At 35.5% G+C, this 13,980-nt stretch overlaps 1 protein-coding gene across 3 annotated transcripts in view; it reads right to left on the bottom strand.

Moving 5' to 3' along the window:
- Positions 1 to 11,662, bottom strand: part of LOC110110106 (ornithine aminotransferase, mitochondrial) — a 29,164-nt gene extending 17,502 nt beyond the window's left edge. Inside the window, exons 1-6 of one of the 3 annotated variants that reach the window (XM_020841422.2) lie at positions 11,514 to 11,662; positions 11,250 to 11,417; positions 5,357 to 5,465; positions 4,612 to 4,842; positions 921 to 1,080; positions 742 to 797 (exon numbers count right to left, since the gene is read on the bottom strand). In XM_020841422.2, coding sequence (XP_020697081.1) covers positions 742 to 797; positions 921 to 1,080; positions 4,612 to 4,842; positions 5,357 to 5,465; positions 11,250 to 11,398 — 705 coding nt within the window. In that variant the 5' untranslated portion in view covers positions 11,399 to 11,417; positions 11,514 to 11,662. Of the gene's footprint in view, positions 1 to 741; positions 798 to 920; positions 1,081 to 4,611; positions 4,843 to 5,356; positions 5,466 to 11,249; positions 11,418 to 11,513 lie in introns of those variants that run through there. The other 2 variants (XM_020841431.2, XM_028699099.1) reach the window with 2 other exon arrangements.
- Between the last annotated feature and the right edge of the window lie 2,318 nt (positions 11,663 to 13,980).

Genomic DNA, 13,980 nt, shown 5'->3' with positions numbered 1-13,980 from the left:
GTGAAGGAAGTGAGGAAGAATGATCAAGGCAAAAGGGAGGTTCTCATCGAGTGGAAGGACTTACCGACACACGAGGCTACTTGGGAGATATACGAAGCCATGCAGGCGCAATTTCCAGATTTCAACCTTGAGGACAAGGTTGATCTTCTAGAGGGCGGTATTGATGGACCGGGTGAACTGGACCCGCCTGGACCCGTGCGGGTCTACAGGCGGAAGAGAGGGGGGGCGGGGAACCGGCTGGACCAAGGGGACCCACCCACTTAAGTGGGGGTATTTTGGGGATGGGAGGATCTTTTGGAAAGGGTATGAAGGGAGCCATTAGGGTTTAGTTTTTGGGGGATTATAAAAAGTGTATTCTCTTTCTAGTTTTTCTTCCTCTAGTCTTTTTCTTGTGCTTTTCTAGGGTTTTCTTGTGGGAGATCTTGTCTTTCTCGAAGTGAACAAACTTATCTTGTTTTCTCTTGGCTTTCTAATGCAAAGGTTCTTACTTTTCATCTCAACCCTCTTGTGATTGTTTCTCATTTGGTTTTGGTGGAGAAATTTCTCTTTTTTTGAGGGGAAATTAGGGCAAACCCTAATTTGTGAAACCTAAGGCGTATCAGAATGCTTACCAAGAGAAACCAAGTTCATTAATATTGTTAAATAAGGTACAAGTAACTTCTACAAACTCTTTCAAATATGAGGACAAAAATTGAAAAAATAAGAAATTTCATGTAAATATTAAGCAATTGGCATACATACTCCCGCTTCACCTTGAATGGGTTCAAACAAAAATCCACATATCCGATCTCCATGCTCTGAAAATAAAACGAATAGCAAATCAAACATAACTACAATACTATTTCGTAAAAAAATTATGAATGTGAGTGGGTAAAGTTAATGGATTTAGTTGAAGACGAAGTACAATCCACATCACAAACCTTTAAATGCTTTCTCCAGAGCATTGGCATCACCGAAATCAACCTTCAGCTGACCAGGAACCAAGGGACCAAAACCACGAGTTGCATCATTGTCACAGCTCATTGATATTGCACCCAATGTCCGACCATGAAAGCATCCACAACAGGAGACTATGATAGCCTGCATGAGTAGCCCAAAAATGAGAACAAAGTTCTAAATTTATCTTCCAGCTCCTTATCATTCTTATATGCTAGTACTTCAATGTTAGCAGTTAAAACGTAAGAACAAAATCATGTTCCAAAGTTCATCAAACAATAGAAGCATTGGTAAATTCCTTTAATCGAACAACAGAATCATCAATAATTTCCATAAATAATGAATGCAAGCCAACATTAAGGTCATTGAACACTGTTTTTTTAGCAAAAGAATTTGCCCATCCTCATACTAAGAATTATTTCAGATAAATTGTACAGTGGCAGATAAGAGTCCCAGTGTCCCACACAAAAGCGTAGATAACAAATAAACAATAATTATACAAATGCAAAACGGAATACCTAAAAAAATTCACCCTAAACAATAATCCATTGGTCAAATTTTAGGCTTCGTTTGGGACAGCTTTCTTTCTGCTTCTTAAAATAGCTTTATAGTACAAAATTAAAAATTTTTGTACTAGAAAGCTGGTTTAAGAAGCAAAAAAAAAGCCGTCCTAATCGAAGCCTTAGAGTCATCATCTGTTCTAAATGAGTGTATCAAATAACTCAAGCAAGAAAATAAAGATACAGGAATCAAAAAGCTTTAATCAAGTTAGGTATATAAATCAAGAGTGAAGATAATAAAATCTAAGTTTTAAGGACAAAAATATTAAGAAATTAGCTGAATATTATTTTGAGAAAATATTAAATGTGGTTTTAACAAAGAAATTTCTTTAGAAGAAATAAATGAATGAAATGATGAATTACACTATAAATTTATTCCAAAATGTAAAGTTGAATTTGTTTACAAATGTAAGGTTTTAAGTTCATTAAATAGGCTAATTGAGATTTTGAGAGTTAAAGGTGATGATAAAGACACCGGTTAGTAAATTTATAAAAATGAAATATTCAAGTTATGAAGATGCAGACAATCGGAGAACAAGCAATTTGGTACTAGTATTTATGAATAAAAGAGATGCGGTAGGTTATGAGAATTGTAAGGGAAATAACCTTATAAGTTATACAATGAAGTTGCACAAGAGGTAATGGACCATAAACTTATTAAAAATTATGTAAAGATTAAAGAATCAAACTATTTTATGCTAATAACATGTAATATTGAGGTGACAATCAATAAAAAAAAAGTATATAAAATAATGAAATAATCCTCATCTAATTTTTATAGATCATAAAAAGGCCTAAAATTTAAGTATTATAGAAGTTGATTTTCTAGCCATTAAAAAATAAGATGTGCTAGAGGTATATTAAAGGTATTACAAAAAAGTATAGAGTAGTGGCCAAAATTTTTAATGATTGTGCTATGACCAAAAAGTTTCCGGTCATGATAAGTTTGCATCAAGAATTAACATGAAGCTTTTATTTTTTATTGAATATAAAGATGCCTACATAAGATGTTGAAAAGGAGATTAATTAACATACTTTATTCGCAATTAACATGTTCAATAGTAGAGACATCTTCTGAAGTAACAAAAAATAATTTAAAAAGAGAGAGAGAAAAGATACACCAAGACATGTCCTAGGTACTGCTGATGATGACAACGATTATGAGTGTGATGCATTGCATTAGAATTTAGAAATGAGAGGAAAGATAGCATGAGTAGAGGTTATGCAAAAAATAGTGTGAAGTAAACTTAATACCAAATGTAATACTCAAATGAATATAAGATAAGGTTGACACTAAATAGGTAAGAATTAGCAAATAATTATAATAATCATGATAAATAAATACTAAGAGAATTTTAAATGATTGACACTAAATTAATTTAATACCAATATTTAAGAGCAAAAGAAATTTCAAAGATCATCATAATTATAGTGAAAACAAACTTATAAACCTTGCAATGAAGCTATGAGACAAGATAATAGAATCAAAACTATGAAAATTATGTTAATATTGGATGAGCAATTTTATTTCACGCCCAAAAAATATACATCAAGTCAAATTTTGTTCCTAAAAAAACAACGAAAAAGTATCTAGAATATAAAGATTTTCAAAGTTTTTTGAAGCATTTTCGTGTTTTAATTTGGTGTGCAATTATTTTTCTTATTTTTTTCCGAAATTGATTATATATTTTTCTTATTTTTATTAATTTTTTTATTAACTATTGAAATGCCCTATATCCATAGGTTAATCTAATTTCTCCTAGGATTAGGGTTTGCTAGTTTTCTAGGAAAATGAATTCAAAACAGGGAATTAAATTCAGAGGTTAATAATAACCTTAAGATCATCCTATAAAATTTTCTAATCATTTAGACTTGAGCTGAATTTCTTAGAATTTTATCCAATAAGGAGATGTGACAAAGATTTAATAATGTCATTATATATATTATAAAGTGACCAAAAATAAGCACTTGTGAAGTGATCAAAGTCTTGAAAATCATAATAGAATCACATAAAAAATCAGCACTACTTTCATAACTTTTTGTGTGAGTTATATAGATGCTAAAAAAAGATAATCATAAGATAAAAGCTATTTTAACAATGACATAATTCTTAAAAGTGAGAACATTGCTAAGTGAATAAGACGTTACAATCATGAAAAAAAAATTCATAAGATAAAGGCTTAGCTCAAAGAATTAAAAGATTAATAGCATGAAATCCAATTATAATGGATATGATCCATAATTTATCAATCAAAAGTAATATATCAAGTGATTCAAAATGTTATAAGTTTACGTACATTGGATTTATTATCAAGGAATAGAGATATAAATGATGACATAATTTTCAGAGATAATATTGAGAGACCAAAATGAAGCAGCCCATAAGTACTGTATGATAAAGAAAAAAATGGAGAGTTATCTAAACTTTATTGGGAACAACTAAAGAAACTATCATAGGGAATCAAATTTATTTTAGTATAATGAGAATGTTCAAATGGATATATGGTAATTAAGAAGGATGGAGTAAGAAATAAATATATTATTGATATTGGAAGTAATATTACTGAAGATAAGATAGCAAAAGCATATTTTAGTGGTTTGAACCTAAACTAAAAGGTTCAAAGATTCACCAAAAAGGTAGGTTGATATAATTAACGTGGAAGAAATAGGAGTGAAAAAGAGTAGGCTAAAATTAATATGGCTAGAATAAAAAAAAAAAAAAAAAACTTGTGTATAGTAGACTTGGGATTGAATAGAGGAGGATTTTTCAAGCTGAGGATGATGATAATGACTTACTCAAATACAATATTAAAATGAATGAATATGCACAATGTATACCCTATTAGTGCATCTATCAGTTTTACAAATTCAATCTTCTACTAAAAAAAAGGGATTCATAGTTGCAATAAAAGTTATATATTAATGGCACTAAAAATTTGATAGTTTATCATAAATAATTATCTAGAACCAAGGATTATCATTTCCTTTTTCTTTTGAATCCTTAGATCCTGGTACATATTGGCATAAATTTAGCATGAGAAATAAAGTCGGCATTATCTTGCAAACAAAATGACACAACAAATGTATATTTTCATAATTTGAAAAATTGCCTCACCTCATCTTTGGGAATTTTTTTCTTTTCATAACCCCATTTCCGTGCCAACTTTAAGGCAGTTTCCACACCTTCAGCACCAGTATTCATAGGCAGCACCATATCGTATCCAAATAGACTAGTCACGTACTCCGCAAAGATTGGAAATTTATCATTATAAAATGCCCTTGAACTGAGAGTGAGCCTTTGAGCCTGTTCCACTAGGGCCTTCATAACTTTTGGATGGCAATGTCCCTCCAAAAAATTCCCAAAAAGATAATGCAAAAGACAAATCAATAAGTTGAATCCAAAGAATTTTAACAACGGAAGGTACTAAAAGCTAAAATCTAAAAAATAGGCAAGAGACCAATTTTGAAAAGAAACAACTCTTGATATATAAATTGGAAATTAATGGCAATAGAAAATAAATGCCATCCTTGATTAGAGAGAGTCGACTTAGATGGTTTGGTCACATAAAACGGCGGCCTTCGGATGATCCGGTTAGGAAAGTAGATGTATTAGATTTGACTTATGTTAAAAAAGGTAGAGGTAGACCTAAAAAGACTTGATTAGAAAATATTAGAAATGACCTTTCTTTATTAGATTAAAATGAGAATTTAACTTTTAACAAGGTACAATGGAGAAAAAGGATTCATGTAGTGGGATAAAGGCTTGATGTTGTTATTGTTGTAGAAAATAAATACCATCCTAGCCAATATATGGCATGAATTGATGAAGGTATGGTACATAAAGTTAGGACTAACAATACCTGATTAACGGCTGAGTATGCTGAGAGAAAATCAATGTACTTGTTTCCTTCAGGATCCCATATAAAAGTGCCCTTAGCTTGAGAAAATACCATAGGAATTGGATGGTAGCTGCACATTAGTCGATAAGCAAATGTAGAATCCATTTAACGCTCTTTAAGTATACCACTGGCTTCTCTTTGAAATTAAGCTTAAGTGGCAAGATAATCAATGAGATAATTGAATCTAAATAATGAAGGTGTGTTACTATATATATATATATATATATATACCTACATAACAAAAATATCATAATTTGATTCAGTGACCACTGACATATAAAAACTCTCTCTAAAAAATAGTATGGCAATCCCTATTTTTTCCAAGCCAATCTTAAAAAGTGGACTCAAATTAAATTTATGTAGATTTATTTGGGAGAGTAACAATGCTCTCTTAAAGGGCACAACCACCCAAGAAAATATCCTTTCCCAAACCCAAGTACACATACTCTCAAAACAAAAGAGAAGCCCCTATCTCTCAAGCCAAATAGGAGAAAAACACACAAAAGAGAGGAAAAAAAAAGATAAAAAAGGAGTGTTTAAATGATACAAGAAAATCTCCACTTGAATGATCCTTCAAAATGGTATCATCATGAATATATATATATATAACTGTCATTATTTCTTGCGGTTCTTTGATTACACTGTCAAGATAGTTCACCATATTAAAATAACAATAATAATAATAAAAGTTTCTCTTAATTTATCTCTTCGCTTTTCCTTCGATCTCTCCTCCTTATTCCCCTCCTCTCTCTGGTCATTATGGAGCCTGTTGCTTTGATTTTCTAAAGCCAATTAAATTCCTCACATTAGAGCTCATGGACAAATTTTCACAACACTCTCATGTACATTTAATCCTCATTTTCGTCTCCTATTTATAGAAATTGAGTGGATTTTAAATCTAAACCAAATCTAAAACTTGACTTAAAGCTATCCAAAATAAAAATTTTAGCAATAGACTTTCAAATTGGATTTTATACAAATTAAGTATATTTTATATTTAACCTAAAACCACTTATTTTGAATATTGTGTTTATCTTGACAAAATTATTTAGATAAATTCTCAAAATTCACCCCCTTTGCTTAATAATTTATAATTATACTCTAGATCTCCTCTATGAATCATCTTCAAACTAAGCTCCTCAAACTCCCAAAACCCCGAAGACTAAGCACCCCACAACCTCAAAAAACTCTAGATGATACTCAAACTTGACACCAATGAGAAATTTCTGCAGTATGTATTTTCACACTAAGACAAATTCATCAATGCCGAACATGAACCTGTCATTGAATGTTGTAATGACATGAACTGGCACTAAAATAGATTATGCAATATTTGATTGGGCCACCTAATCATCTCAGATGGCTTTCCCTCATCTTTTATCTGCCTAACTTGAAACCAAGTAGCCAACATTTTCTACTTTTCCTATGCATTGGTTCATAATTCAATAAACACTAATGTTAATGCATTATATCATATTCTCCAAGCATTGAATTTTATTATTATTCTTTGATATTGAATTATGTGGGTGATTATTGCACAATTTTTTACATTAGTGTGTATTTCAAAGACCAAATCATGTGAGTTTTCAAAAGCTATGTTAAAAAAATTTAGTCTCATATTGCTTAGGAAAAAGATTACGATCCTCTTTATAAAAATAAATATTGAAATTGCTTCTCTTGAGGGTAAAAGCCAGTCCGGGGGTTTGAAGACGGGCAAATTCTATGCAAATATAGAGAGCAGAAAAAATTCAAAATATAGAAAAGAAGATCAATGACGAAAAAATTACAAAAAATTTATATAAATTCACCTGATTGATGGTTTATATTATTGTAGATTTTACTATTCATTATTGTTAAATTCAGAGAATTGGAGAGGAAAAGCTTGACTTTATTCCGTAATATCTTCCCTATTTAATATTTATAGATCTATACAAGATATCTTAATAAGGAAACAACAAATTACAAATTTAAAACATAAAATACTCTTTCCTAAAGTAGTTCCTTCATTATGGTGTGATCCATGAGAGATTCCCACGGATTGCCTTCTGTGACCGTCGGATCCTTCGCAATGGGAACGGCTGGATTTCAACAATTATAATTATAACCTTAATTTTTAAGACACATAAAAGAATCCACTCTCCCCTTTTTTTCATAAAGAGAGAACTTTAAGCAACCAAACAGGTATAAAATTTTTTCCAAAATTCCATTAATAAAATACCAAAAATATTTTATATTTTGTGGGGCCCCCAAACCCCATAAGGGGTACTCTACTCTCTGTCCCCTTTGAGTCCTGCCCTACTCCAACCTATGCAACGACCTTATCATAAAGGTCGACCCAAAACTAAGCATGTGCAGCATGTTCTCTTCACAGAACAAAAAATAGGCTCCGCAACTTAAAAGAGGAAGTAAATGCACACAAGTAGGGCCAATCTCAATGGAAAACGCATAGAGGGGGTGCCAATCAAAAATTCCAACGCTTAAGCAGATTAATCAAAATATGGTCATTATATTTCACTACCATAATTCAACTTGAAGCTCCATATGGAATTGATACGTCTCCAAAATCGCCTAGATCGTGCACGAATCCGGTCCTTGGACTATCGTCGTCCGACTACAGTCCTTACAACCTTTTCACCCGATAACTATGATCCTACAGACTTACGACCTACATCACCAGACTACAGTCCCTCTGACCTTCTTCTCCTGGACTATGATCCACAACCACCATCAACCGACTATGATCCCTAGACCACAATCGCTTGACTACAGTCCCTTTGACCTCAGTCGCCCGACCACAGTCCCTCCAACCTCCACCATCCAACTACAATCCTCAAACCCCGTCACACGACTACAGTCCCTCCAACCTCTGTCCCCCAACTACAGTCCTTGGATTACCATTGTTCTACTACGGTTCTCAGTCCACTGTTGCCGACTAAATCCATCTGACCTTCGTTGCCCGATTATGGTCCCTCCGACCTTTGCCACCTTACTACAGTCCCTTAGACCTCTATTACCCGACTACGATCCCTCAAAGGCTCAGACCTCTGTCGCCCGACTACGACTTCCATCGGGTGACTATAGTCCTTCGACCACTATCGCCGGATTACAGCCCTTCGACCACTGTCTTCCAATTAAGGTCCTTCCAACCTAGGACGCCCGACGACTACAGTCTTCAAACCATCATCGCCCTGCTACAGTCCTCAAACAATCATTGCTCGACTATATTCCTTCTAACCTCCTTCACTTATCGACTACTATCTTTAAACTACCATCGTCCGACTACGATCCTCAGACCCCCGTTACCCGACTACGATCTGCAGACCACCGTCGTCCCACTAAAGTGCCTCTAACCTTTGTTGCCCAACTAATGTCCATTCAACCTCCATCGTCTAACTACAGTCCCTCCAACCATCATTGTTAACTACGGTCCATTCAACCTCCGTTGCCCGACGACAATCCCTTGAACCACTGTTGCCTAACTACAATCCCTTTAACCTCTGTCATCCAACTATGGTCCTTCCGACCTCAATCGCCCGTTTACCATCCCACTGACCTCTATCTCCCAACAACAATCTCATCAACCTCTGTCACCTTATTATGGTCCTATGTTGTATTGATACGGCTACGACGACAGAGATATGACACGCGCGATACGTATACATGTCACATCAATTTTTAAAAATATAAGATATGGGTATGACGCGGGCATAGTGTTATAATTTATAAGTCATATATAAAAATTAAGAAAGAAATTAAAGCATAATATTTGAAATGACAAAAAAAATGAAAGCAACATTATTTGTATCCTTGTAGCTTATAATATCAAAATATAAGTAAATATTAAATGTCTAGTACTTAACAAAAATATAAACATATGTCTAGCACATGAAGTTTCAATTATTCAATAGAAGGTATGATAGGATTAGCTTCTTCAGTGGTTTCCTTTTGAACTTCTATATCATCTTCAATAAATATAATAGCTTCCAATTCAGGCTCACCAAATGAAAGAGTAGCAAATTATAATATTCTCATATCATCAAGAGACTCAAATCCATCTCCAGCAACATCCCACATCCTATTATCTCTTTTCATATAAATTGGAGTTTTCCTTTATAAAAGGATTGACGCAAATTGTTGGTTAAAATGTTATAACTCCAGATACAAAGTTCAAATACTAAATAATCAACGATTCAAGGGAAGAGTTAAAACTCATTGCCTAACAAGAATTTTGGGGCATGATTCTACTAATTATGTTGTTGCATGATTCCACTATAGAGCTAAATTAATTAGATAATCAAAGCTCAAATTTTGTAACATAATTACACTTTTTTTGTAATTATATTTTTATTAATAAGAATTTATGAAGCTCTTGAAAAAAAGGAATACAATTTGCATGAGGAAGGATTAATGAAGAAGCTAAACAAGTAAACATACTATCTTCAATCGCTAGTGAATTTAAATGGTTGAACTAGCAAATTTTACATGTGAAAGCATTCAAAAGCAAAGAAATTATTTGCTAATCGAAGAATCAATAAAAAATGATTTTTTCTCATGAAAAAAATTAAATAAGGCAATATTAGAAGACTGTGGAAACAAACCGAACCTTCATGTGGCCTCGTCTCGACTCTCACGTAATCGACGATGGAAACGAACCTTCAATCCTCGTAATCGAGGATAAAAACAAATCTTCGACCTTGTTCTTTCGACATAGTGAAAGAACGAACCTTCCTGCAAGCTCACGGTTGTCTGGCCTTGTCTCGCGTAAACGAACGCTCGTATCGCCTCGCCTGATCTCGCGTACACTCATCTCACCTGCTCGGTGTCAGTCGGCTCTCCTGTCCTGCTCCTTCGATGAAATGAAGAAGCCCTAAGATCGTAGAAACGAAAAAGCCCTAACGCCTCATCTCGCGGATTCGGAAATGAGAGAACCCTCGCTCGCAGCCCTAGCGCCTCGTCTCGCTAATTTTTTTTATTATTCAACGGGACATGCATAGCCGATACGCGTGTCCTTTTGAAATTAAATTTTATTTTAATTGGATACGTCTTTGCCTTATTTGACACGTATCGGTACCGTATCTGACACGTATTTGTGCCGTATCGAACGTGTATCCGTGTTTGACACGTATTCGATACAACATGCCTTCATAAATAGGTGTATCGATGCAACATAGTTATGGTCCATCCAACCTCAGTCGCCGATTATGGTCCATCCGACTATCATTGTCAAACTACAGTTCCTGCAACTATCGATTAACCTCAATCGCCCCTACAGTTCATCAGACCTTAGCTGCCCAATTACTATCTCTTTGACCACCATTGCCAAACTACGACTGTTCGGCCATTGTTGCTTGACTACGGTCCTGCCGACCAAACAAACAAGTCAATATTTCTTAAGAAAGCTCTCATGCTATTGGATTCTTCCAACTCTAGCCATATAATATGTTATATATGATTTATATATTGTTGCATTATGCCAATGCCTTCCCCAAAGGAAGATCGTCATTTGTAATCAACAAAAAAATATCAGTGGAATCATTTAAACTGATGAGGCCCCGTAATTTTTTTCCCATTTTAGGATTTTTCATTTTTCTGGTGTCTCATGACCCTTGCAGCCCTCTCTCTTATCTACATGTATAATAGATCTTCGTACAAAGCTAAGACATTAAACTCTCTATATTTCTCTACCGTCATGAATGTACTGGCATGTAACAGCAATAAAAGAGTAATTATCTTAATTCCCACAACCATTACCATTTACCAACATAAAAAAGGGATAACTAATCAGAAGCCAAAATCAAGCCCGTATCAACAATAGATCAAACATCCTTCACAAAGTTTAAAAAAAGCTGCTTACTTGTGAGCACCATGCTGCTGTTCCATTCTCATAAGATCCTCGGAGGAAGAAGACGTGATTTTCTCAGGAGCAGTACTCTTGCTCCTGCTCCGCGCAATTCGGAAGGCCATTCTTCCTGCAGATTGTATGGGCTTCCTGGCGAAGTCCATCCGATACGAACTGCTGCTTCTGCCGGCAACGCAGAGAAGAGGATTGAATAGGAAACGAGGATTTGGAACCGCAATAAATGATCGCCGATCGCCACAGACTATGTAGTTTTCTTACCGTGGCTTCTAACTAGTGCCGTAGTGTTCTCTGTCGACGGGACTGAGGAGTTTGGCTCCGGCACGGATCATTAAAGAACACCGATTCTCGGATAGGCTTGAACATTTTTTTTTTTTTTACTTTATAGCAAGCACATTGAAAATATGGTCGTCTATCCACAATATTTATTTAAAGCTTAAACACTAATTCGGTATTATATATAGGTATTTATCTCATGTACTTTAGAAGTACAAAGCGAAATGGCATATTGACATAGTGCATTTGAAACTTTTAATATTATTTGTTTGTAAAATGGATTTAAAAATTTATTTGTTATATTTGTTTAATTATAAAATTTATCTAAATGTTTTATTTAATATATATATATATATATATAAGTTATTAGATGGAGGCGATTGGAGCACAATTGGGTATGGGCTCAAGGAATGTGGGTATGTCACATGCAAGGATGATAAAGAATATTTGAATACAATTGAGGGAATGAGACGTTGTGATAACTAGGGTGTCAATATTTGACACGGTACGAAAACTCGATTCGACTCGACCCAAAAAAATTCGGGTTAGGGTCAACCCGTTTATCAAATGGGTCAGGTTCTGGTTCAAAAATGTGATTCGTTTTTAAAATCGGGTCGGGTTTGGGTTGAACTGGCAACCTAAAATCAATTTGAAGTTGACGCGGGTCTAGGTCTGCCCGCTGTCTCACCTGGCCTAGTGGCTAGCATGTGTCCATCTCGGGCCTCTCGGCCAAGCGGCTAAGCCCAAATGCCCAATCCGGAAATGGTCTCGCCCACGCACTCGCCTGGCCGCCCCCGTGCAGCTGTTCGCGAACCCTGCCCAGGCTCTCGCGTCCGCTTCGCCCATGTCAGGTCCCGCGTCCATGTGTTCCCGTGTCGAGTCGGGTCAACCCGGCAACCCGCCAGGTCAGGTCCGGGTTCGAATTTTTTATCTGTTTACCTACCCGTGTTGGGTTAGGGTCGACCTGTTTGAACCCGGATCAATTCCGGGTTCGACCCAAACCTGACCCGTTAACCGAAAGTGACACCCTTAGGTTGATAGTAGCGAGAATGATAAATAGGAATGTGATCGCTAGCATTAGATGTGAGAATGATTGATATTTGTAATGGTAGAGTTGTTGGATTTATGGATAGAGCATATAGAGATTGGGGTGCATAGAGATAATAAATGAGGGACATTGGGCCCATTGGACCCAAGTTTAACCCACCAACTTGAGAACTTATGGGCCTATACCCAATTCTAAACCAAATAAACTAGCCTAAGCTAGATGGTGGAGGGTGCTGGCTGGCAACAAAATGGCAGTGGAAATGATGGTCGTTAGTGATGCTCAAGCTAGCTTTAGAACCGTAAAAATAGTTCTCACGCAAAACTAGGTGAGAATGATTTAGCTCAAAATGAATTAAAATGGATTACACTATATTCACTTTAATTTATCATGCTTTTGCATTTCATTCAACCAAATACTGAATTTTTCAAAACTCCTATATTTTCTTTACTTTACAGGCACTTCCAACTAAACAACCCCTAAGTCAAAAATTACTAACTAAAGATAAGATTTGTTTCTCAAACCTTTCAATAAAATAACCAAATGAATTCAGTAAAAAAGGTAATTCCAAATTGTCCATCTCAATAACTAAAATCTATCAGCAAATGATAGCAACTTTTGTTTCCAAAGTCAAATCACTAAATCAAACAGGCATTATATTCATAATTTGTCGGAATCCACAATACCTTAAATTTGGAGGAGCTAAGAGTAATATAAAATGATCCCAACAAACAGTTTATTATAAGATCCACTGATTTAGTAGATTTGCATATTATTATTCAAATCAAATGTGGCACAAAACCGGTTTACGCAGGTCGACAGTCGATGGTGGTCGGCGGGAGCGGAACTATAGTTGACGGTCGACAGTGAAAGGAAATCTGACAGCAGCAAGCTACTGGGCGAAGATCCGGTGATTGATAAACGGGTGGTGGTCTGGTGATGGTCGATGAACGAGAGGTTGTCTAGAGACGGTCGACGGTTGAGTGGTGGTCCGGCAGCCATGCAATGGTCCAACGTTGGTCGTCGAGCTAAAGTCTAGTATAGATCGGGGTTTGGCGGTGGTCCGACGAAGATTGGCAGCCGGGCGGCATCCAACGGTGATTGGTGGCCTATCAAAGGTCCAGTAGTGGTCGACAGAAGTTTGTCGTTAGTGGTGGTTGGGTAGAACTCTAGGATTTTTGAAGCCTTAGAGCTCTCTCTATTCTCTAGCTAAAGATTCAAGTTCCCCACCCCCTCTTCATGTGGAAAATAAGGGTTCTTTTTTTTTGAAGTTGCATGCTCCGTAAATATGGAGAAGATTCAGAGAAAAATCGAAGTGGTCGATCAGACAGCTCATATTGATTCCCATAATTATAGAGCATTCATTAAACATTTAAGTGCCTTAATGATGTCAGAATTAGGCAATCT

The sequence above is a fragment of the Dendrobium catenatum genome, unplaced genomic scaffold (assembly GCF_001605985.2).
Source record: "Dendrobium catenatum unplaced genomic scaffold, ASM160598v2 fragScaff_scaffold_1220, whole genome shotgun sequence".
NCBI lineage: Eukaryota > Viridiplantae > Streptophyta > Magnoliopsida > Asparagales > Orchidaceae > Dendrobium > Dendrobium catenatum.
Note: the sequence above shows the minus strand (reverse complement) of the source record. Positions and strands in the feature narration are given on the sequence as shown.